General features: G+C 44.9%; 1 protein-coding gene across 1 annotated transcript in view; it reads right to left on the minus strand.

Annotated features, from left to right (window-relative positions):
• Window positions 1–23,746, minus strand: part of LOC133361587 (zinc finger protein 271-like) — a 42,493-nt gene extending 18,747 nt beyond the window's left edge. Inside the window, exons 1-3 of the mRNA XM_061580511.1 lie at window positions 23,692–23,746; window positions 6,414–8,178; window positions 4,028–4,149 (exon numbers count right to left, since the gene is read on the minus strand). Of these exons, the coding sequence (XP_061436495.1) occupies window positions 4,028–4,149; window positions 6,414–8,150 (1,859 nt within the window). The 5' untranslated portion in view covers window positions 8,151–8,178; window positions 23,692–23,746. The remainder of the gene's footprint in view (window positions 1–4,027; window positions 4,150–6,413; window positions 8,179–23,691) is intronic.
• Between the last annotated feature and the right edge of the window lie 401 nt (window positions 23,747–24,147).

A 24,147-nucleotide genomic window follows, 5' to 3' on the forward strand; every position in this document is an offset into this window, starting at 1 on the left:
ACGCTACTACCACGAGAAGGTCAAGCACCAAGGTCGGCACTTCACAGAAGGAGCAATCCGATCTGCAGGGCTGTGGATCGTTGGAGCAAAGAGGTGCATCGCCAGCACAATCCACAAGTGTATCAGGTGTCGCAAGCTTTGTGGAAAACAGGAAGAACAGAAAATGGCAGACCTCCCAGCCGATCGACTCAGTGTGGAACCTCCCTTCACCTCTGTAGGGATCTACGTGTTCGGACCATGGACAGTCATCTCCCGCCGCACCAGAGGAGGGCTCGCGAACAGCAAACGTTGGGCAGTGCTGTTCAACTGTATGAGTACACGAGCAGTGCACATCGAAGTCATCGAGTCCATGGAGTCTTCAAGCTTTATAAATGCACTCCGGAGATTCTTCGCCATCAGAGGGCCAGCCAAGCAACTCCATTCTGATTGTGGAACCAATTTCACTGGAGCATGTAAAGAGCTTAAGGCCAATACGGAGAATGTTGAAGATGATTCTGTCAGGAAATACCTTTGTGACCAAGGCTGCACATGGATCTTCAATCCTCCTCACTCTTCGCATATGGGTGGAGCCTGGGAACGCATGATCGGGATTGCATTCTCGACTCCATGTTATGTGATGTCGGGTCCACACGGCTCTCTCACGAGGTCTTGACCACTCTCATGGCCGAGGTCTCAGCCATAATTAACTCAAGACCCCTGATCCCCGTCTCAACCGACCCGGAGTCACCATTCATCTTGACTCCTGCTACACTTCTTACCCAGAAGACAAACGTGCTCACAGCACCTACCGAGGAGGCCAGCACTGCAGACCTCTACAGACGTCAATGGAGACAAGTGCAGAGCTTCGCAAACACATTCTGGCGTCGCTGGAAAAACGAGTACCTTGCGACACTCCAAGTGCGCAACAAGTGGCAGTCTAACAGACCAGACAACCAAGAAGGTGACCTCGTCCTACTGAAGGACAACCAAGCCAAACGGAATAAGTGGCCAATGGGCCGCATCCTCAAGTCGATTCCAAGTGCCGATGGAAAAGTTTAAAAAGTCGAGGTTATGATTGCGAAACAAGGTGTCGCAAGAACTTTCGTCAGGCCCATAGTCGAGACAGTACTACTTCTCTCTCGCAAAGATATGGACAATTAAGTTTATCCGTTGAAGTTGTTATACATTTGTTTAAATATGAAATAAATGGTATCTCTTAGATACCAGACGGGGAGTGTTCTGCCTCACGGCAGGAGTTTTGCCTCACGGCAGATGGGGGGGGGGGGGGGGGGGGGTACTAATTTTGGTCACATGACCAGGAAGTTGCGATTTAAGATTCCCGCTCCACCACGCGGGCGTCGGCCATTACACACATAATTCAAGATGGCGGCACACATCGCGTCCCAGTGAAGCCAGCCGCAATTGTCCATTGTGGGACCTTAAAAGAAGCATTGTCTGTAAGTTCGTTTATGTTCTTATAATATTGGCAATGCTGTTATAATGTTAGAATGATCGTTATAATGATGTAAATGCCTTTATAATGCTGTTAAATTGTTATGATAAATACGAGGCCTAGTTAACAACGAAGCCTGCAACTTTCCTTATTGTGAATGTTACTTGTAATTTAATAATTCGAGTCAAACTTGTACCCAAGTAACTATATTGTGATCTGGAGAGCAAGGATGACAAAATGTCTCATTCATAGTGCAGTGTAATGTGTAGTACTGTACATCTGGGGTGCAGTGTGATGATAACACGGTGTGCCTTTATGTAACACAGTAGCTTATGCTCTTGTATAGCTATTCAGTGGTAATGTAGGTGCCTGGTCCATCCATGATCTATTGTTGAGAAACATGTTATCTAAGACAATGTTATGATGCTGTGGTGTTCATTCATTGTGTTGGTGTTTCCAGGTATTAACAGATGCTGTATCTGTGCTGTTTTCTCACCAGTTTTACCTCGTTAAAATCAATAAATGACGTTTGGAGTCGGATGTTCACTCTGGCTCTGAGGGTTTATTGGACGCGAGGTTATCTACTCAGCTAGCGGTGCAACGCAGCGCACAGCGAGGCCGAGACAAGCATGTTCTGTTGACGTGACAACCCGTACTTGTTGGCCGTGTCGGGTGGTGGCAGGTTTTACGACACAATTATATATTTACGCGATCTAACTCAAAAACCTATATTATGGACGTATTCCATGTTTGACCCTGATAGGCAAAATGTTACATGTACGCACAAAATCAGACAATTATTAATAACATTATAATTCTAAATTATCGATAGGCATATTGCCAAAATGTAATTACTGCACTGAAATGTACTTCATCATGTTATATCGTATTTACATGTTGATCTGTCGAATGAGGCCTACAACTGCAGCATTCAGATTGAGTGCATTTTATTTTTGTTGTAGAAGTTCAAGGTTCAAATCCAACAGGTATCCCTGATTCGTCCAGGAACATTAATTACAAATATGCATCGTCTGCTTAGCAGTTGATTGTAAAAAATACTATTGTGTCATTCAAAACGAGTAGGCGATTGTATACTGGCATTGTGGTTAAAATTGGGCAAATTCGAAACATTACTCACAAATTACACAACTGAGATTATGCAACAATCATCGCCCTCTACTGACAGACTCATGCCCACATGCGGGCTGGTGCAGGGCCACCTTATGCCATACAGAGACAGCTGCCACTTGGGGTGCTTGTTTAATATCGTGTAATGAAAAAAGTAAATAAAAAACATGGAATTGTATTAAATTATGCAAATTTATGATACAGTATTCACATTTATGCTAATTAGGCTCGGCTTCATTATATAGGGGTGTATTACCAATCGTGATAATACAATTAAAAGTGTGACATTTTCTAACATAACGCAAATATCTGGAATTATGTAAATGTATGCCACTATGCAAATGACTCAGCTTCATTGTCGAGGATGTATTACCAATCGTGATAATACAATAAAAAGTGTAATTTCTTAAAATTATGCAAATTATGGAATATCAATGTATGCAATGTCGAAGGTTGTATTGCCAATTGTGATAATCCAGCGATTCTCGTTTTAACTTTTACTGATTCTGTTTAAGTGTAATTCTGTCATGTCTCAGAATTCATATCTCACTGCAGAATACAGCTCTTATAATTAAGGTTATTACGCATGAACCTAGAAAGGAACTACTTAGATTATTCTATGTTAAGCAACTTTAATATCTCAAAACACTCTAATATGCGAATACACTTACGATCAGAATTGTCAACACCGTACTGCTGAAGATGTTCTACTCATTGAGCCATACAATTAACCCTCAATGGTTACGTTTGTTAACTGTGTAACAGAACAATCGGCTAACTCCTTAGAGTAGCGCGACCATACACGGCGATAGGAAAAGTCCTTAAAAATATATATTCATTCGAAACATGCAAAAGAAATGTTCCCAATGGAAAAAAGTAGACATCAATTAATTCATTATTATGCAATTAACGAAATGTCCTGAAGCAATAGTATGCATACTCGTGTGCCTGTTTGGCTAACAGATGCTTATCAATTGGCTAATGGGACATCAATGAATTTGCGGGCAAGATTCTGTGATAAAAAGAAACATCTCAACACAATAGTATTCCTGTGTGTAGATTCGTAACATAGATGCTTATTAATGTTCATCGTGTCAATTAATTAATTGCAAAATACTTCTAAACGACTGTATTAATGGAACTCAATGTACAGAACAATGCTTTTCATGATCACCTAATAGTTAACGCACCACCTTGGGATGGCAACCCTTTCGAAACCAATATAACTTTTTGAAACAATCTTAGTAGTAATATGCGCGTTGTGTGTGGGTGTGTGTTGTCTTCTTGCTAACGGTTGAGTTGGCGGCTTCCGAGGTGCAGTGTTCCTTGTACAGAAAACACCACAGGTCTCCAGCAGGGGCACTGGGTCTGCGTGTGTATCGAACACGGCTCCGTCTGCGTCGATGTGCGCGATCATCCCGTCGCCAGACACCGCTCGCAGCTCGTCCACTAGTTGCCACGCGTCACCCCCCTTGGCACCAGACACTGTTGATCCTTGTAGACTGTGGAGCGACTTGGAGAGACAGCGCCTGTCGTTTCCCCCCCACCTCTACAAGAGAGTCCTCTTCCAGTTGTCTGTACGACTCGTGCTGCACAGAGGACACGCTACAGATCAAGTTATATCGTTCCGTGTCAGTCTCTGATCCGACCCTCAACTAAACTTCACCTGTGGGTTGTTTAAAGGGGCACTTTCACAAATAGTGGTTGTGTAGAGTTGTAAATAATGACATTACGTTACACTCGCCCTCCGGTGCAGTGACGTCAGAGTGACGTCATGCACAGCGGGTGGGATGGTGACGTCATGTCCCACGGGGATATTTAGGGTGGGACCCGTGACGTGTTCCGGGTCGTTGCAGGGAGCCAGGAAAGTTGAGACCCAGGGTAGGGGGAAATTAGCGCCAGGCTAGAGTAGCCTGTGTGAGTGCTAGGAATCCCCAGTACCCTTCCCCTGGGGTGTGGAGTGTGAGTAGAGATGGGAACCTGTGCCTGCAGTGGAAACAGCCCAGCCGCCGCGGAAGGAAGGCTAGAGGGTGAGAAGCCCAACCACGTCGCCGGGCGGTGATGGCAGCGTGCCCCCGCCCGGGAGAGACGAGGGAAAGCCGTGCCGGGGCGTAGAATAATGGGAGACAGTTCCACGTGCAGGCCAGAGTTCTGACGCGCACCATAATGGGGGCAGGCGTCAATGGTGGAGTGTAGGCAGTGAGTGTGCAGTACTGACGTGTGAAGAGTGGTTAATAAACTGGCTCAAGCCCTTACATGAAGCTCCGTCTCCGTGTGGATCTACGAGTCTCCAGTGGTGTCAAGAGTAACCACACAACAGTTGCAACAGTTTTCCCTCCCAGGGTTGACTTTGATCGGAGCACAATCAGAACTATTGTCACTCTGATGTGTTGGCTGTACACAGCCACCGGGAATAGTAATTCTCCTGCACTCTTCCCCATGTTTGTATTGTAAGACTGCGAGTACCAGCCTTGGCTGGCAGCCTCTCTCAATGACACAAACATGTTTAACTCTCCGTGATGCGTGGCTTCTGCCGATACAGAGCTCCCTATCAAATTTGCCAGTCACGATAAAATCCCCGGAGCCTGCCACTCGCAGTACTGATTTCTGTTCTTGCGTTCTTGCTGTCCCCATATATTCCGTCATCTCCTGACGGGTTGGAAGTTAAACAAAAAAATGTTTACACCTCGTATAGCTTGGTACCGTACCACTTTCCAGTTTTGACTCAGCAAGCAACTCAAAGTACGTTTTGAGCAGCGTTCACAGCACTCGCGTCACGGTTTTGAATTCTCACGTGGTATTTGATATACAAGGGGTCGGTGCCTCCCTGCGTACATAATTCACTGCTACCATGTGCTGTGTTAGCTACTGGAAGACGAAGGCGGTTGGTGAGGCTCTGATCCTGTGGAATACATATCTTGGTCGTGTGTGATTGACATTTCGCATTGTATCTCTTCTGAATGACGCTAGGTGTCAGTTTAATAAATTATTTGGTTAATTCTTAACCAACATTTGTGGTATACCATAGTTGTTACCAAGGATATTCCGAGGGTTTATTAACCTTTGTTCCCCATCTGTATCGCCAAGGATTCGTGCTTCTTATTATTAAGTTATATTTATGTATACTGAGGTTGAAGATATAGCTAAGCTTCGAACTTTACTGTTGTATTTTTAAAAACCCGTCAGCTCGTAATGATTAACTGCCCTTAGGTGGATTTCGCTGTCGGGGGAGGTTCGCGACTCCTGCTGTTTCCGTCTAATATTCGTTTTGCTGTGGGTTGTTTCTTTGTTGAAGGCCTTCTCTTGAAGCTAACTGGGGATTTCCCGCAGAATATCATGAGCCCCCCTTTGGGTTTGCCGTTTATTATTACATTTTATGACTTCCCAAGTAGGCTTGTGAGTAATTATCTTCTAGCTGTCTTTTGTGTGGCAAGGGAGGAGGCAGCAGGGGAGGGGTGAGGGTGACTCATCCTTTCCCTGCCCCAGCGCTACATCCCGATCAAAATTATAACAACAAAAATATGCAGAATCATTCTTAATATACATTTTTGGAAAAGGTATATAGACAACATGCTCTTCGAGTGTTTGTGATGAGATATACAAAATTCCGAGTTGCTGAGGGGAATAACCAAGGGTAAAAAAACAATTATAAGCTAATATTATTATAACGTAGTCAATGCTTGGGAGCTTATTGGCTCTGGTGCCTGGTTAGAGCTACCCAACCCACAGGTCCGCAAATACTGACCGCTCTTACTCTGCAGGTTAAACCTAGGAATTGAGGTTCACCTTCACGTTATTTTAATTAAAGGCCTGTGACAAAGGTGAATCTATTGGAGCTTCATTGTCAAGCTTACACATCGACAGGGTCTCCATTTGACTTTGTATTGTCTAAGAAGTCCACCCACACCTCCACTTCCACAAACTGCTGGGAGTTGCCTCGCTCTGCCTCACAGTCAGAAGTCTCCTCCTGCTTCACATTGCCTCCATCGATGTGAAGGTCCAATTTTGGAGTTGCATCTTCATCTTCACATTTTATTGTCACTTCTTCGCTCTTCACCATCACTTCTTCACATTTGACCATCAATTCATCGCTCATCACTTCACATTTTACCTTCACTTCTTCGCTCCTTACCATCACTTCTTCACATTTCACCTTCGCCTCTTCAAATTTCACCTCGATACATTTTATAGTGTCCAAGCTAGAAATTACTTCTGGTTCTTTTTTCAGGAGGGATGGGCTCATTGCAGCACTTTGACTTTCACAAGTCGATTTCAGACTACACTCCTTGGGGATCTTCTGATAACTGTGTGTTCTCTGGTGTCTATGAAGATGTGGTGAATGTGAAAACGCCTTCCCGCACAGAGTGCACTTAAAGGGTTTATCTCCTGTGTGTATTCTCTGGTGTATTTTAAGATTTGATGACTCTGAAAATGCCTTCTCACACACAGTGCACTTGAAGGGTTTCTCTCCTGTGTGTGTTTTTTGGTGGCTCTGAAGAACTGATGACCGTGCAAATGCCTTCTCACACACAGTGCACTTGAAGGGTTTCTCTCCTGTATGTTTTCTCTGGTGCTTTTGAAGACTTGATGACCCTGTAAACGCCTTCCCACACACAGTGCACAGGAAGAGTTTCTCTCCTGTGTGTGTTGTCTGGTGTATTTTAAGATGATATGAACTTGAAAATGCCTTCCCACACACACTGCACTTGAAGGGTTTCTCTCCTGTGTGTGTTCTCTGGTGTTTTTTTAGATGTGATGACTCTGTAAATGCCTTCTCACACACAGTGCACTTGAAGGGTTTCTCTCCTGTGTGTGTTCTCTGGTGGCCCTGAAGAACTGATGACTGTGCAAATGCCTTCTCACACACAGTGCACTTGAACGGTTTCTCTCCTGTGTGTGTTCTCTGGTGTTTTTTAAGATTTGATGACTTTGCAAATGCCTTCTCACACACACTGCACTTGAAGGGTTTCTCTCCCGTGTGTGTTCTCTGGTGGATCTGAAGATCTGATGACTGTGCAAATGCCTTCCCGCACAGAGGGCACCTGAAGGGTTTCTCTCCCGTGTGTGTTCTCTGGTGGCTCTGAAGATCTGATGACTGTGCAAATGCTTTCCCACACACACTGCATTTGAAGGGCTTCTCTCCTGTGTGTGTTCTCTGGTGTAGTTTAAGATGTGATGAATCTGCAAATGCTTTCGAGCACAAAGTGCACCTGAAGGGGTTATCTCCCGTGTGTGTTCTATGGTGTATTGTAAGATATGATGACCGTGCAAATGCCTTTTCACACACATTGCACTTGAAAGATTTCTCTCCTGTGTGTGTTCTCTGGTGTCTTTCAAGATTTGATGACCATGCAAATGCCTTCTCACACACAGTGCACTTGAAGGGTTTCTCTCCCGTGTGTGTTCTCTGGTGGCTCTGAAGATCTGATGACTGTGCAAATGCCTTCCCGCACAGAGGGCACCTGAAGGGTTTCTCTCCTGTGTGACTTCTCTGGTCCTGTGTCAAATTCCCAGTACGATCCATGCTGTTTGCATCCTGGTCGCATTGTTTTCTTTTGGTATCGAGCTGCGCTGAGTGCCTTTGCTCCATGAGACCAATTCTGCAGAGGAAGCGTCAGCTGCAGACAGAAAAACATAGCCACACCATCTACGTCAGTATCGAGGCACAGAGGAATGAATATATACACAGCTACACATGACATACACATCTATACTTATTCATATATTCATGATATAGTTTAAAAGATTCCCCAATTCATCACACGGGCTGTTAAGGCACACAATGAGAGGGCAAATGGTCATAAATATTCCTGGATGCCCTAGTATCTTCAAAATGAATGTTTACCCAAAACTCCAAGCACACAATTTCGGCTGTCTAGCGTCAAAAGGAATATAGTAAAACCTTGGATTGCGAGCATAATTCGTTCCGGAAACGCGTTTGTAATCCAAAGCACTCGTATATCAAAGCGAATTTCCCCATAAGAAATAATGGAAACTCTGAGGATTCGTTCCACAACCCAAAAATATTTATATAAAAATGATTAATACAAAATACCTTTATATATTTCTATTATTTAAATTTTATATAAAGTAATCAAATTTATCAATTAAATGTAAACGTGGCTGGTGTGAAGGAGACAAGAGGAGAAGGGTTATTGTGTAGGACGACTTTCACTGTCACTAACGGAATCACTACCATCTGTTGGCTCACTGGAATCTTTTTCTTTTTGTGCGACTTTAAACAGGGAACCTATCCAATGACACTTGCTCTTGCCTCCTTTTGAGGATTTCGCGGAAATGTGACATTGCATTGTCATTAAACAGATTCATCACTACACTTAGACACAGAATAAAAACATGCTTTACGCACACACACGTGGTCACAACACTATAGTAAACAGTATATGCTCGCACGGATGTTGACTATACGAGTGAAGCACACCGACTGAGACCGAGCATGGGAGACGATTACCCAAAATTCCGCAGCGAGAGAGAGAGAGAAGAACCATCGGCTCAGTTGTGATCACGTGACGCTCGGCAGACAAAGCGTATACATGACTAGCGGTTAGTACCCGGCGTTGCCCGGGCGAAAAAGGCAGACACACATGTAGTTACACACGCAAATCCCTTGATACACACACATAGAGTTACACGCACGAATTGACTCACACATATATATGTAGGACTCGTACTCGGGTTGTCTTTATCGTTCCGTTTATTTGCTCTTTAAAGTCCACACCTTCTCCTCATCACCACTCCGTGTCTCCCCGTTCGCTCCGTCACGCCATCCGCCATCAACGGCGCTCTATGTCTCTCCGTTCTCTCTCCTGCTCTCCCAGAGTCCGTCACTCCGCTGCTACCCTACTCTGTATCGCTCCGATGCACTGCTACCACTGCTACCACTCACTCTACGTTCTCTTACTACCGTACTCTGTCCTATCTCTCTCCACTGCTACCGTTATCGTATCTTCTCCACTTACTCCTGCTCCTCGCTATCCCGGGCACCATCACTCCAACTCCTATCCAGACTCCAGCTCTAACCAAGACTCCCGTCTCTCTCTTGCGCTGTGCCTTCTATCCCCGTATCAATTAGTCCCTATTAATCATCTCACCCCACGCTTTACCCCTCGCCCCCAGGCCCCCAGCCTCACGTGGCCTTGTTATTCCCGCCTGAGCGACGCCAGTCATTAAGCACTCACCCTCTTAGCCAATCACCGGCCTGTGTCCTCGGTTACCCCTAACACCTGTCACCCATCTTAACGACGTCCTCCTCACGCCCGACAACAAGCTCGTCCTCAAATACCCCCTACTGTACACTGCTCGCTTGCATAGCAACAGACCCACAGAACGCGTGGCGCGGCATATTCCACATATACATAGACTGAACAACAACAACCGTCATTCGCCACTACGTGGCGGTGACGTCACAACAATGCTTGTGCCAGGCTATGTGCTGAGGCCACGTGAAGTGTCGAACGCCCGCTGGCAGGAGGTCACGGGGCAAACCTAGATGGCACAGGTCGACTGACTGAGACGACTGGCTGATGCACCACCTGTGGCCCCTACTGTAGCAACTTTCTGTGCTTTAGCCACCCGGCGCTCCGCTCGTTGTTGTGAGCGTCGCTCCTCCGCCCTCCGTTGTTGTTGGAGGGTGACTGCCTCCAACTGGCCAGTAGCGTCCTTCAGGAGCCTCCTCCACAGAGGCCGATCTTGACACGGCTGGTACCAGTTATCCGCAAGTGGACTCAGCTCCAAGTCCTCCTGTAGCACATCACTCCATGTCTTCTCCAGCCCGTGCCGCGCCCGTTTAGCCCCCTCGATCCGGCCGAACAAAAGCTGTTTAGGCATGCGGTGGCTGGCCATGCGGGCTACATGACTCAGGAAACGCAGCCTTGCCTGCCAGAGGTCACCGATGGGACTTTGTCCACATCTTTCAAGGATTTGTGAGGTCCTCACACAATGCAGCCTGGTTAAACCCAGGATGGATCGTCGGCAGGCCATCCTAAATGTTTCTAACTGGCGAGGATGTTCCATTAGGGGGGTCCAAGTTTCGCAAGCGTAGAGAAGGGAGGGAATGACCGTGGCCGAGAAGACCTGAAGCTTCGTATGGAGTGATAGACCAGGTAGCTTCCACACAGCGTTACGCAGCCAATGAAAAGATAATGCAGCTCCACTGATTCGGAGTGAGACCTTTGCTGTTAAACCGGAGCCAGTCATTAGCACACTGGCAAGGTATGGGAAACTCTCCACTGTCTCCACAACTGCCCCATCACCAATTGGGAGTTGTGGGGGTGGAGTGTCCTGTTGTATGTGTTGGGTTATGAAATTTGATAAAAATAATAAAAATTAATAATTTTCCAAAAAATGCGCAAATCGCATCAATTATGTTAATGTATGTATTAACATGCATAAATTATGATAATGTGTGTAATTATATGCATAAATTATAATCGCGGAGATAATCGTAGTAATTTATGCAGATGCTTGCGATTATGTTACTGTGATCAGTTATGATAATTAAGTTTAGTTTCGTTTATCCAGAGTTATATCAATCAGGATAACACGATTATCATTGATTAAACATTTACTGATTAGCTTAGTGTGTTTGTTATTTTAGGTCTCCAGTTTCAGATCTCATCACAGGCTACAGTTCTCAGGAATAAGACAGTTTTGCATGGACTTGGAAAGAAGCACTCGAACAGTTGGTGTTAAGCAATTTTAATTCTAAACAAACACATGACACTCTCTTATCCGAAAGCAAGTATACGTCAATAAATTCATGGGCAAGATTATGCAATTAACGAAATTGAATGACTAAAAATACTTCTTCATTGGCGAGATTATGCAGTTAACGAAAATGAATGACTAAAACATTTCTTATTCATGTAACTCGACGGCAGCAACTGCTTTGCACGATCAGTTAGTAGTGAACGCACCACCTCGAAATGGCAACCCTTTTTGAAACGCAAAGATAATTTTTTTGAAAGTCTTATTCGTGTGCGTGCTGTGTGTGCGTTGTCCCCTTGTAATATTAATTAATTCTTAGAGCCGGGAGTTGTGTCGTTAGCTTGTGTGGTGTGGGAGGATACAAACAGCGGCCAGGTGTTCCTCTCGATTGGGCGTGGCCGCCGCGAGCCCCTGCTGCTGCCCTCGCTCGGACGTGTCTCTGCTTTGCGCTCTCTCTCTCTCCACTGCTGGATGACGAGTTGGCACGACGCTCGGTGACGCCCGGTGACGTCCGAGTCGTGCTGCTCTTGCGCTCTCTCTCCCTCTACTGCTAGATGACGAGTTGGCACGACGCTCGGTGACGCCCGGTGACGTCCGAGTCGTGCTGCTCTTGCGCTCTCTCTCCCTCTACTGCTAGATGACGAGTTGGCACGACGCTCGGTGACGCCCGAGTCGTGCTGTGTTGTGGCTCTCTCCTTGATCGTTGCCAACTTCACACGGACACTCGCCCTTGCTTCAGGCTGTGTTGGCTTGTGGCTCTGGACGACGCGGCTGTGCTCACTGGGTGGTGGTCGGTCTGAGTATCAAACACACTGCGCATTCGATGGCGCTTTCTCTCTCTTGGTGGCAGCCCCCGGCTTCTCCACTGCTCGATTGATTGTTGAGTCGGCACGATGCTCGCCGTCGCTCTGGACGTCTTGTCTGTTCACACTGGTCGTTGGTCGGTGTGCCCTCAAACACACGGCGCATTCGATGGTGCTGTCCTCTTCCTCACAGCCGTTTGATCAGGCTTTCTCCACTGCTTCGCGCTCTCTGCTTTGCACGCTTGGTCGACGCTCGGCGATTTCCGCCCTTTTACAGGTTGATTGCTTGTCGTCACTCGTCACTCTCTCTTCTCCGTGCCTCCCTTGTTCGTGCAGCTGCCAGCTTCACTCGCACTTAACTTCGTTCTGCGAGAAGCGACACCTGCTATCGGCATCGGTGTTTCGTTTCCTCAAGACGCTCCGCCAGCCGGAGCACGGCTGAAACCCAGCCCCGACCCAGGTTGAACTCAGACTTCTGCGACTCGAACGACCCCTCCTCGTTCCATCTCTCCTCGAGGCACGAACTGCCCCCGCTCTCTTGCGAGCCCCGTCGCAACGCCGCGTCGCAAGACGAGTTGCGAGACTGAGCGCGACTCGGACAGACTGCTCATTCAGGCTGTCACCTTAACGATGTCTCGTCGTCCCATCTCTCCTCGAGGCACGATTTGCCCCAGCTCTCTTGCGAGCCCTGTCACAACGCTGCATCGCAAGCCGAGTTGCGAGACTGAGCACGACTCGACCCAGACTGCCTGTTGGCTAAGCGCGCTTGTGCTTAACTTAAAAACGTGACTCCCCTCTCTGCGCATTCCTTGCGAGCGGGCAACAAAACAACAGAGCGAGAAGAAGCAGACACCCCCGCGACCCCTCCTCGCGACCTTTCTTAACCCTCCAAGCATTCATGGGCCATCTGTTTGTGCTGCGGGGAGACAAAGACGGCCGTGCTTAACTCAAAAACGCGAGCACCCTCTCCTCTCTCCGCGTCTCTTGCGAGAGAAAACAAACAGAAAAAAAACAGATGTTCTCGAATGTCAGGCACCGACTCCCCCCTGTGACCTCCCTGCTCCCTCCCTGCTTGCTGGACCGTTGGAGACAAAGGTGGCTGAGGAGATTTTTGCAATACATTTATGTGGTCTTGTGTGTTACATTTATTCTTGAGTTATATTTTAATGTCCTGAGGTTAAGTGTAACTATGTTTCCACTTAAGCTTTCTGGAATTCGTACTCTTTTAGTTTTTAGGAAGGTCATGTAGATAGGAAACATATAATTCTAAATAATATGTATGCGGTGAATACGAGTAATATAAGAGAATTACTAATAATAAAAAAACTTATTGTTTGTTGGTTCATTCTCTTTGTTAAGTTTCTATTTTTCGGTAAGGAAAACGTTAAGAAAACGCGAGTGGCAACCGTTATTATCCTTTACTCTGCTCTGCACCCCCTCCGTGCATCTCAAGATGTCTTGGGAGGTCAGGCCATCGATCTTTGTCCATCTGGATGTCTCTGACCTCTCTGTGACCGACTTCTTACCAGTTTAATGGCCGTTTCACAGATTCCTGGTGTGCTTGTAGTGGGTTGTTTTCATTATTTAATTAAAAAAAGATATATAGATATAAAAAAAAGGGTATAGACACAACAGTCCGATGGTACAAAATAGCCAGGCAGGTGCTTAGTTTTGGTGGGGCTGATGGTAAGGCCCCACCTCTTGGTGGCAAGCTCCAGGTTCAGCAGCAGTACCTCGAACTCTTCCTCCGAGTGAGTAGCAATTAGCAGATCATCGGCATACATAACGTGGTTGAGCAATAGGGTGCCATCCCCTTGACCGCACCCGGGCATCGATCAGCCTCCCATTGTATCTGTAGCAGATGGGAATTCTTCCGGTACAGGCATTGAAGGCTTGAAGAACTACGTGGTCCAAATATATGTAAAATAATTTGGGAGCCAGAGGACATCCCTGTTGCACCCCAAGGTGTAAAGGAAATGGCTCTGACTCACGGCCACGTAGTTAGACGCGGGGCCGCTCACCATCATGAAGGTCCTTAAGGATGGTAATCAGTGGGTCAGGGACTCGGAAAGCACGAAAAGCAACCCAGAGGCCAGGCCTACCGATGGTATCATAGGCCTTGAGCAGGTCAATAAAGCACACGCATGGACTAAAATGCACACATGGACCTACAGACACACAAAGAAATGGATTACACTGACTAACATGGAGGCATGCACACACAGCGACTAACACACACGCACATGGACTGAGACACACACACGCACATATCGACTTACACACACAAACACATCGACTTACAGACACACACACACATGGACTCACACACACATAGATATGCACTTGAGATACACACACATGGAGTTACACACACATATATGGATGTACACACATACAGCGACTTACACACACACACACACCGACTCACACACAGCAATACGTGGACTCACACACACATTGACGTAAACACACATGTACTTACACACACACATGGATTTACACGCACACAAATGGACTGACACGCACACTTGGACTGACACACACACATAAACACTTTGACATACACACACACATGGGGTGTTGTCCGTTAGAAAAAGACAGACACACATGCAGTTAAAGACACGCATGGCTCTACACGCACACACATATGGACTCAAAGACACACACATTGACGGGCACAGCAATCCCCGATGATGGCACAGCTATCAGTATGGCAGTACTACGTATGAGGAAATAGCGTGACGTGAGCAATGGAAACAATAGAAATTTATTGAAGAAATAATCAGAAATCACAGACTGGCAGTAGACCGTGGCAGCGTCATAAAAGACAGCAAAAAAAGGTAAAAATGAGCAACCTAAAAATCCAAAGGAGTTTTGTGCACTCAAACATAATTATTGTAACATGTGAACTTGTTTCATAATGGTAAACAATGAAACCTGAGTTGTTATCTGCACACAATATCTGGCAAGGGATTTGTTTAATAATAATAAGCAATGAACGTGATTAATGATCTGCACACAAACATTATTATTGCAATGTTTGTGAACTAATGTGTTTAACAATAGTAAACAATGGACTTGAGTTAGCGTAAGAAGCAAGGAACTTTGTACTTACCATAGCCATGTTGAGGCCTTGTGTCATGCGTAGCCCCCATCCTGGCCTACATTGGCGAGGCGGCGGAGTTGGCACATTTCCAGGCTAGGGGCATCCCCCGCGCGTGCAAGAATAATGGTATGTAAGCACTAAAATATTATTATCTACGGAGTCTGTACTATAAATTGGACGCATCGTGTTAGGGGGGGCGAAGAGGACATGACACTGTGAAGGAATATCCGCAGCGTTATGTGTGTATGTGTTGGCTGTAAAACGCGTAAAAGGAAATGTCCCCGTGAGCTCGAGCTAACGCGCATCACTTGGCAGGGTCTGCCCCCCCCACGCAATTGGCGTCACTTGGTAGGGTCGATGGCGTGCAATAAGTAAATAATTAATAATAGAAACGGAACAAATGTGTTAATTAAACTACTTTAAAGTTTACGGGTGGGAAAACGGAATAGCCTATTCCCACGGCGGGGCTTGGGGCGTGCCGCCTGTAATTTTTTTTTCTACGTGAAGCCCACCGTCCGAGAGCCAAATCCCCCGCAAGCGCGAGCGCGCAGAGACTTTTATATATAAGAAAAAAGAAGATTAAGATTATATTCTATACTAGCGGGAAGTGCCCGGCGTTGCCCGGGTCCAAAAAATATTTCAAACCTACTCTTAAACATTTAAGAGCAGTGCATAGTGACTGTGGTGGTACCAGCTATGATTACAGCAGCGCAAAACGACCGTGGTGGTACCTGCTATCACTACAGTATTACATGCTGACTCTATAACAGTATTTATCGACTGTATAGCACAAAGTACTCATCTGACAGAGTGGCGTGGTGAGGCCTAGCACAGTGCAGAGCCTCCGGCCTCGCCTAGATTGTCCAGCCGGCCGAGATGGCACCTTGACAGGCTAGGGCTGGGCTGCTACCCCTGACCCCCCCCCCCCCCCAGCCACGATCTCCCTGGCCGCTCTGCAGTAATATCTACGGCCTATAGTGGTAGCATATAGTGACTGTATAGTAATAACTGCACGCATCGGGGTGGGGGGGACATCACACAGTGAAGAATTAATGTGAGCGTTTAGTGTGTTTTTAAGGCATTTTTAATGTGAAGGAAAATGTCCCCCTTACTCCCACCGATGGCGTGCGACTTGGCATGGGCCGTCCCCTCCACCAAAGGCGCGTGAGTTGGTATGGTAGCGCACGCGTCATAAATATTTAAATAAAAGGTAAGCGCACACAAATCGCACTAAATCGCTAATTAAACTAATTTTATTTAAATTAAACTAATTTAAAGTTGACGGATGTGAAAAAGTAATAGCGGTTGCTCACCGCAGGGCTTACGGCATGGTAACTGCCTTTTTTTCACTTAAACCCTACCATTGGAGAGGCAAATCATTCACAAGCGTGCGAACACACACAAACCCACAAACAAACCCACAGATGGACAATTTTTGACATATATAGATTGATGATATATTAAGGATCTGTAAGCTTAATACAACATAGTCTGGTTGAATTAAGGATGAATCATAGGCAGGCCAGCCTTCACTGTATAAACCAGCACAGATGGTCATTTAAATAAGTTCATATTTTGCATCCACAGAGTAATATCTGTGGCCAAGAAGAATCACAGCTTTGTTCGTTCGATTCTAAAAACGCTTGTCCTGGTGAGGGTCGCGGTGGCAGCACACTGAGGAGGGCGGTTCAGGCCTCCCTTTTCCTGGCGACAGACTCTAGCTCAATCTGGGGAATTCCAAAGTGTTCCCAGGCCAGCTGAGCAACATAGTCCCACCAGCGTGTCATGGGGCCAGCCCTGGTGTCTTCGTCCAGTGGGACGTGTCTGGTGGAGTTCCAGGGGAGTCTATTGGGGGGCGTCCTGACATATATTCTATATTGATATCACCCCTAGAGCCAGGTCCAGGGGTTATGTTTGCCAACAAGCGACTCGTAGCTGCGGGACCCATGTAACCAAGTCGGGCCAGCTCAAAATGGCTCCATGGTGCCATCCTGTGCACAAAACATCCGCAGTATGAAGGGTGAGGGGCGGGTGCGATGCCAGCATGGCAGGAAGAGGGATGGTCTCAGGTGGACTAGCCCTTGGCGATGGACACTCACAGCTTTATATAGAGCAAAAGTCCAGGCACCTTCCACAGTGTTAGTCTAATGAAAGAATGCTGCTTGACTAATTTTAAGTGAGACTTTGGCTGCCAAACCAGAGCTGGTCGTGAACACATTAACCAGGTATGGGAGCTCCTCCACCACTTGTAGAACTGCCTGATTATTCATGCAGAGTTGAGCAGGTACAGTGTTGTACGACATAAAATTCCCAGGCAGGTGATTTATTTTTGTGGAACATTTGCAAGGCCCCATTTCATGATGGAATTATCAAGCCACAGAACAAGATTCCCTAATTCCATCTCATTGAGTAGCCATTACCAAATCATCAGCAGATGTAACATGGTTGACCAGCAGGGAACAATCCTTTAACTATAACCAGACATCGATTAGCATATCATTGTAACCGTAACGAATGCAACGGTTTTATATGACCATTGGGAGCTTTTCAAACTACATGTAATGTAATGCATGGGGACAGAGTGAATTTCTGTCACAAGCCAAGTTGAACAGGATATGGCTCCGACTCCTGGTCATGCAGCTTTAGCCTTACCTGAGTAATGGCGTTAGGTAAACGTCAACTAAAATTTACATCACAATTTAAATAAATAGTGTACTGTATTCCAAATAAACTCAACAATTGAAATGAACATGGAAAAACCGTATACAAAAAATATTCCAAGACAAAAAATAGTATAAATCTATAAAGATAAAGCAGACTTTGCGCTTGTGTCGATTTTTTCGTGAACCAAATTACGCCAACACACCCCAAACTTTCCATGCACACTCACAGGTGAGTTAGTGTTTTTCACATTATTTTTAGCTTACCTGCTCACCTTCAACACCTGTACCACCTGCACACACCCCCTGCTTCTTACCTCCCTCCTCTCTTTCTCTTGCCATGTGTTAAAGCCCGGGGCATTCTCACTACTTCTGGTTTGCCACACATGCAAAAACATTATGACATTTCAGATCCTACAATTCTACGCACTCACCATAACATAAGCGTCTCCACAGCATTGCTATTTTTTTTTACCACGTTATCTTTCCCTATTATCAGCCCTGCGTTTTTGCTGCCAAATTCATCCACTTATGGCTCCTACTGTCCTCTCTGCATGTGCACGACTCACCTCTAACACACACTGCAATATCTATATTTAAAAAAAATGTACTATTCTAAAATATTTACATCAACGTACCAACACTCCCAACCTCCTTTTACACAACAGAGATGCTATACAACAGCTACAACTAAATACATCAAGTCTACATCGCCTGGTAAGGAATAAAAAAGATGCAAATACACGCACTAGCGTTAAAATAATTATATATGTAGACACCACCACACACATTATATTAATACCCACAACAAGCACTACAAATACTTCGTTCCTTTGCGCTATGGCTTTACATTCCTACAACGATTACACATTCAACTATCATTTTCTTAATCTCTATACATAATCACTATTTACTATTTTTTTCTGCTTATTAACTTTAACCCCCACCTATAATGTGCCTTGCAGAAAACGTGTGTTTCTCTTCACCAAACGCGATAACAATAATTGATGCCATTCGTACAAATGCTGCGATGGCTGCACCTACAGCTTATGAAACTCCAGTAGAGCAAGAAGTAGGAAAGCAAGCTACCAGTGCTGCTTTGCTTGCACCTACAGAAAATGCAACTCCTCAACAGCACAAATGGCTGCTGCCACAGCGAATAAAACTGCAGTCCACCAACAAGCAAGGCAGATTGCAAACAGCACTACAATGTCTGCAACCAGGTGCCTCAACTGCAGCCAAAAATAAGTATTTTCCACACATTCCTCACTTCATTTACACTTCTGATTAATTAGTTGCCATTGGTTCCATGCCTACTTCTTGCAGCTACTGCCATGCAATGACATACAAGGGAGACCCTCCAGGAATATGCTGCAACTGTACCATGTTCTTTGGGTCTTTCGGTAAAGTCACGTAGATAGGTTTAAGAAAATAACAAAAAACTACGTTTCGATCGCAACACAAGCGGTCATCATCACGAAAAGGGGTTAGCCTCTAAAGGCAAACTGTTTAGAAAGGTTTGGAGATGTGCATAGCCCAAGTGTGCGAGCAGCATCAGCAGCATGGGCGGGGCAGCAATGCCAATGCAGCAGCAATGCCAATGCAGTATGTTAATGTAAGATCTGTGAGTGGCCTCCACGGCAAGCGCGCTGAGGTGGCTATGTTAACGTGAGAGATTAGCTTGTTAATGTAAGATCACAGAGCCGCCGCCACCTCTAGATTGGCGGGCGAAGGTGGCTGTGTTAGTGTGAGAAATTTTACCTGTTAATGTAAAATCAGAGAGCCGAAAATAACAGCTAACATCAGAAGGTGGTAGGATGGGAACATCACTGAAACTGGTTGATAACGTCCTTCCAAGGATTGTTAAGTTTGTACCCATCTTCTCGGTTGAAATTGGGTCTGTCTGAAAAAATAGATGGCTTCATGAACGAATCTTTGTTGATAGCCAGTGGGTTTGCAAAGTACCTTCGTCTTAGAGAAATACATTTCGTGTGATCCCACCGCGTTAAAACAATGATCAGCCACGGCCGAGGTATTGGTCCTACCGTGTTTCAGATCTGCCTTATGTTCACGAATACGGTCCGAGACATGTCGCTTAGTTTCCCCAATGTAACTACTGCCGCAGACACATCTTAGTTTGTAGACGCTAGGGTATTGTATGTCAGGTATCACATCCCAAAGAATATGAATTCCTGCAGTCACAAAAGCTTTAAGTCAAGATTTAACTGTACCACGGTTCAGCTGCCTACAATTAATGGCCATCCCGAGGGAGTTCATGTATTGATACCTGCCAACACGACCTATGCAAGCCAATTCCAAAACAACAATAGAACATAGAAAATAGGGTTGTCCCCTTTTTCTGGCAACAAAAAACACTTTTTTAAGGAATCATGTCTGCATTAACCACAATACTTGTGGTCAAAATGTAAACAAAAAACATACGCTAATAATATATGCATTAAATTTCTAAATTTCGGTAAAGACCCATCATATTTTAAGCTGCCAAGCTTAGTAGTGTTCATTGGAGTGCTGTCTTTCAGACAGCTCTGTCTTCACCTGAGGACGGCTGCTTGTGTTGTGGTCGAAACGTGAGAATTGTATTGTTTTATTTGTATTATTTTATTATTTCCCTTCTACGTGACTTTACCGAAAGAACCAAGAAGAAAATATGCATTGTCTTGGAAATTGATTGGTCCACACCTGAGACAGACCAATCAGTTTCAAAGACAATACATATATTATAAGATAATGTTTTTATGTGCATTCTGACAACAAGTATTGTGGTTAATGCAGACACGATTCCTTGTAAAAGGTTTTTCTGTTGCCAGAAAAAAGGGGAAAAAAAATCTATTCTCATATTTTGGTCCTGGCATAGGAGGTCCCTTAAAATAGAAGATAGATCTCATGCTTCAAAATTACATGTTTTGGCACCAACCAATTCATTCATCCTGACATCTGGCTACATGCCCACATTTAAAGTGCAGGGCCAGGTACATAATCGCATAGGCAGTCTGCTGCCACTACCTAATAACCTACCTATATTACCATAGAACAACTTGCGTATCTGAACAATACTAGACAGCATTGGAAAAAATGTCATCAACACCCAGATGCAAGTCATATTGCTGTGGCAAGATATGCTCCATAAGCAAAACTCTTTATGTTCACAGTTTCAAGTGTGCCATGGAGAAGATGACTTCAGAGTACAATGTTGTCATTGATGCCGACTAAACTCCACATGGTCAACATGGGTGCCGCTTAAATGCACTCGCAACATCTGAAGTCGCTGTCATTCTGACTGCTGAACAACATGTCACTTGAGGCATCATCTTGCAACTGAGGAACAATACCCTATACAGAAATGAAACACACTGATCCTATGATGCTTTTCAAAGTCTACAGATTTTCCGGCAAGGTGATGATGGCTACAATTTCCTACTTTGCCAAACTGACCCAGCAACAGGCTTGTCAACATAAAATACGATTTCCGCCATGGACTTCTTTGCCTTCAGGATAATGGTGCGAAACGGCAGCTTTAATCTATTCTTGAGATGCAAAGAGCAATTCCACCAATTTGCTGTCGACATAAATGGCAAAATTGAAGCTTTATTCGATTAAACCCACCAGATGGCAAAATATTCAACATTGTCTATCCCTGAAGCTCTCCAAGGGCAACGAATTTAAAAGCTGTCCTCATTATGAAACAAACAAGCCGTGCGATTGTATAACACAACCAAAAAACCGTGACAATATACATCCATTTTCAGACTTCATTGGCAGGTTTCAATAATTCTAATAAAGCCAGCATTACAAGACATTAACCTTAATGTTTGATTACAGAGACCTGTGCGAAGTCGGGTAACTTAGTTATTACTGAATAGATACTATCCTTCCAATGATAATGTTTGTGCATGAGTGGAGAGCGGTAGTGCAAAGGTTACTGTGCTGTGCTATAAACCCAGCAACCTGATTTATAGTCTCAAAGAGCCAAGCCACAAAAATTTGGCTGTCGCCTGATGAAGCTGGTTGTAATTACTGGCAAACATCATACTCGGATTGTAAATGTTGTGGCTTGGTTCTCCAACACACAATCAGTGTGGCTGTACTCGTGACGAATTGGCCACGTTCTGTTTATGTGACAACCCTTACTAGTTGGCTGTGTCGGGTTGTGGCGGGTTTAACAACATCTTTACATATTTACGCGATCTAACTCAAACAAACCTGTATTACGGATGTATATTTGGAGTTTGCGTGTCTCTCTCCCCGTGGTCGCGTGGAATTTCCTCCGGACCCTCCGGTTTTTCCCTCCACATTAGACTCAACATCTCACGTGTTTAGAGTATTTGACCGATATACATTTCCACACGTTGATAAGCCACTTTGTTGTGGGCAGTCGCTTCTGAAAAAAGCGGTACAGCTCAAGTGGGCTACGCCTTGTGAAATAAAAAAAACTGTAGAAATATGTAAAAGAAAAAAGTTGTAAAGTAGTGAGCAAGGTGAAGACAAAATAAACTTAAGCAGAGAAAATCTTTATTTCATCAAAAAAAATTATTTAATATTTATTTTTTCTATGTGACTTGACCGAAATAACCTAAGAGTAATTCCTACAGTCACGAAGTCTCCAAATCAAGTTTGAACCACCTCTACAGGGAGGTTTTAAGTTTGTTTTCTCTCTCTCTGTGTCTCTGTGTTATCTCTCTACTTGTGTCTGTCTTTGTGTCTCCGTGTCTGTACCTTGTCTCTCTCTCAAATTTCACACTTAACTTCTAATTTAGCAATCTTTGGAAGAACGTAATCAACCAGGCAATGCATTGTGTGTTAACCGACTCTGTGTGTTGCATTGCATTACATTTCCAAATTTTACTAAGTTTGTTTTATTCAGTGTGTTTTCTCTCTGTGTGTCTCTGTGTTGTCTCTCTCTGCTTGTGTCGGTCTTTATGTCTGTGTTTTGTCTCTCAAATTTCACACTTAACTTCTAATGTAGCAATCTTTGGAAGAACGCAATCAACCAGGCTATGCGTTAATTGTGTTTACCGACTCTCTGTGTTGCATTGCATTACATTTCCAAATTTGACTAAGTTTGTTGGATTAAGTGTGTTTTCTCTCTCTCTCTCTGTGTCCTGTTGTCGCTCTCGTATTTCCTGCAGTCACGAAAGCTCTAAATCTCTTATTGACATGCTAATTTCTCTACCACCCCCCTCTCTCTCTAATGAAGGCCTCGACAGAGAGGCGTTGTTTATCTGTGTGCCTATGTGTGTCTCTCTCAAGGTGCACATGGCCTGGCACAAGCGTCGTGGTGACGTCACCGCCACTTAGTGGTGAATGGCGGTTGTTGTTGTGTCTCTCTCTGTGTTATCTCTCTCTGCTCATGTGTCTGTGTCTCCGTGTGTTTTTTTGTCTCTCTCAAATTGTATCAATCTTTGGAAGAACGTAATCAACCAGGTAGGGTGTTGACTGCTGTGTTAGCCGACTCTCTTGAGTTGTATTGCATTATATTTCTAAGTTTACTAGGTTTGTTTTCTCATTCATTCGTACTTGATGATGATTGCTTGTGTTACAATCGAAACGTCGTATGCTATTATTTAATATATTTTTCTTTCTACGTGACTTTACCGAAAGAACCAAAGAGTAGTTAAGCAGAGAATTAAAGCAAATGCAATCAGGCGAGAGCAGGAGGCAAGGCCCCGCGTTGTAATGTTCCAACCTGGACGTCGATTCCATACTCGCTGCTACTCAATTGATATCCCTACGAGAGAGAGACGGAGCGAGGCTCTACCTGGGTAAACAACAACAACAACAACCACCACGACAACAACCACGATGTGAACTTCTCACCTCGGATCTCAGTGAGCGCGCGTGTGGACTGGCAGCTTCCTGGTGTCTCGTGACGTTACGCGGCAGCAGGAGGTGACATGACGTCACTTGCGGGGTTCAACAATCAATCCCCTCCCCCAATGAGCGGCGGTGTAACTGAATAAATTATGTTAATGAGCCGCCAGGAACTGATTACATTTTATTCTTTGGGTCTTTCGGTAAAGTCACGGAAATAGGTTAAAATAAAACAACAAAAATAAAAAAAACTACGACGTTTCGATCACAACACAAGCGATCGTCATCGAAATATACGTTGAAAACCCTTCAATGTGCATTTTGTCTCTGATTTCTGTCTCAACGAGTGTATTTCCGCGTGTGTCGATGTCCAACTCTCACACTACCTCTGGACTGTGCATCATTGCCCCTCTGAACTCCGACTATTACGTATCTCTCTGTATATATAGATAAAGTGCGCAA

This window comes from Lethenteron reissneri, unplaced genomic scaffold (assembly GCF_015708825.2).
Source record: "Lethenteron reissneri isolate LAM-NWPU_2019-01 unplaced genomic scaffold, ASM1570882v1 scaffold_115, whole genome shotgun sequence".
Classification (NCBI taxonomy): Eukaryota; Metazoa; Chordata; class Hyperoartia; order Petromyzontiformes; family Petromyzontidae; genus Lethenteron; species Lethenteron reissneri.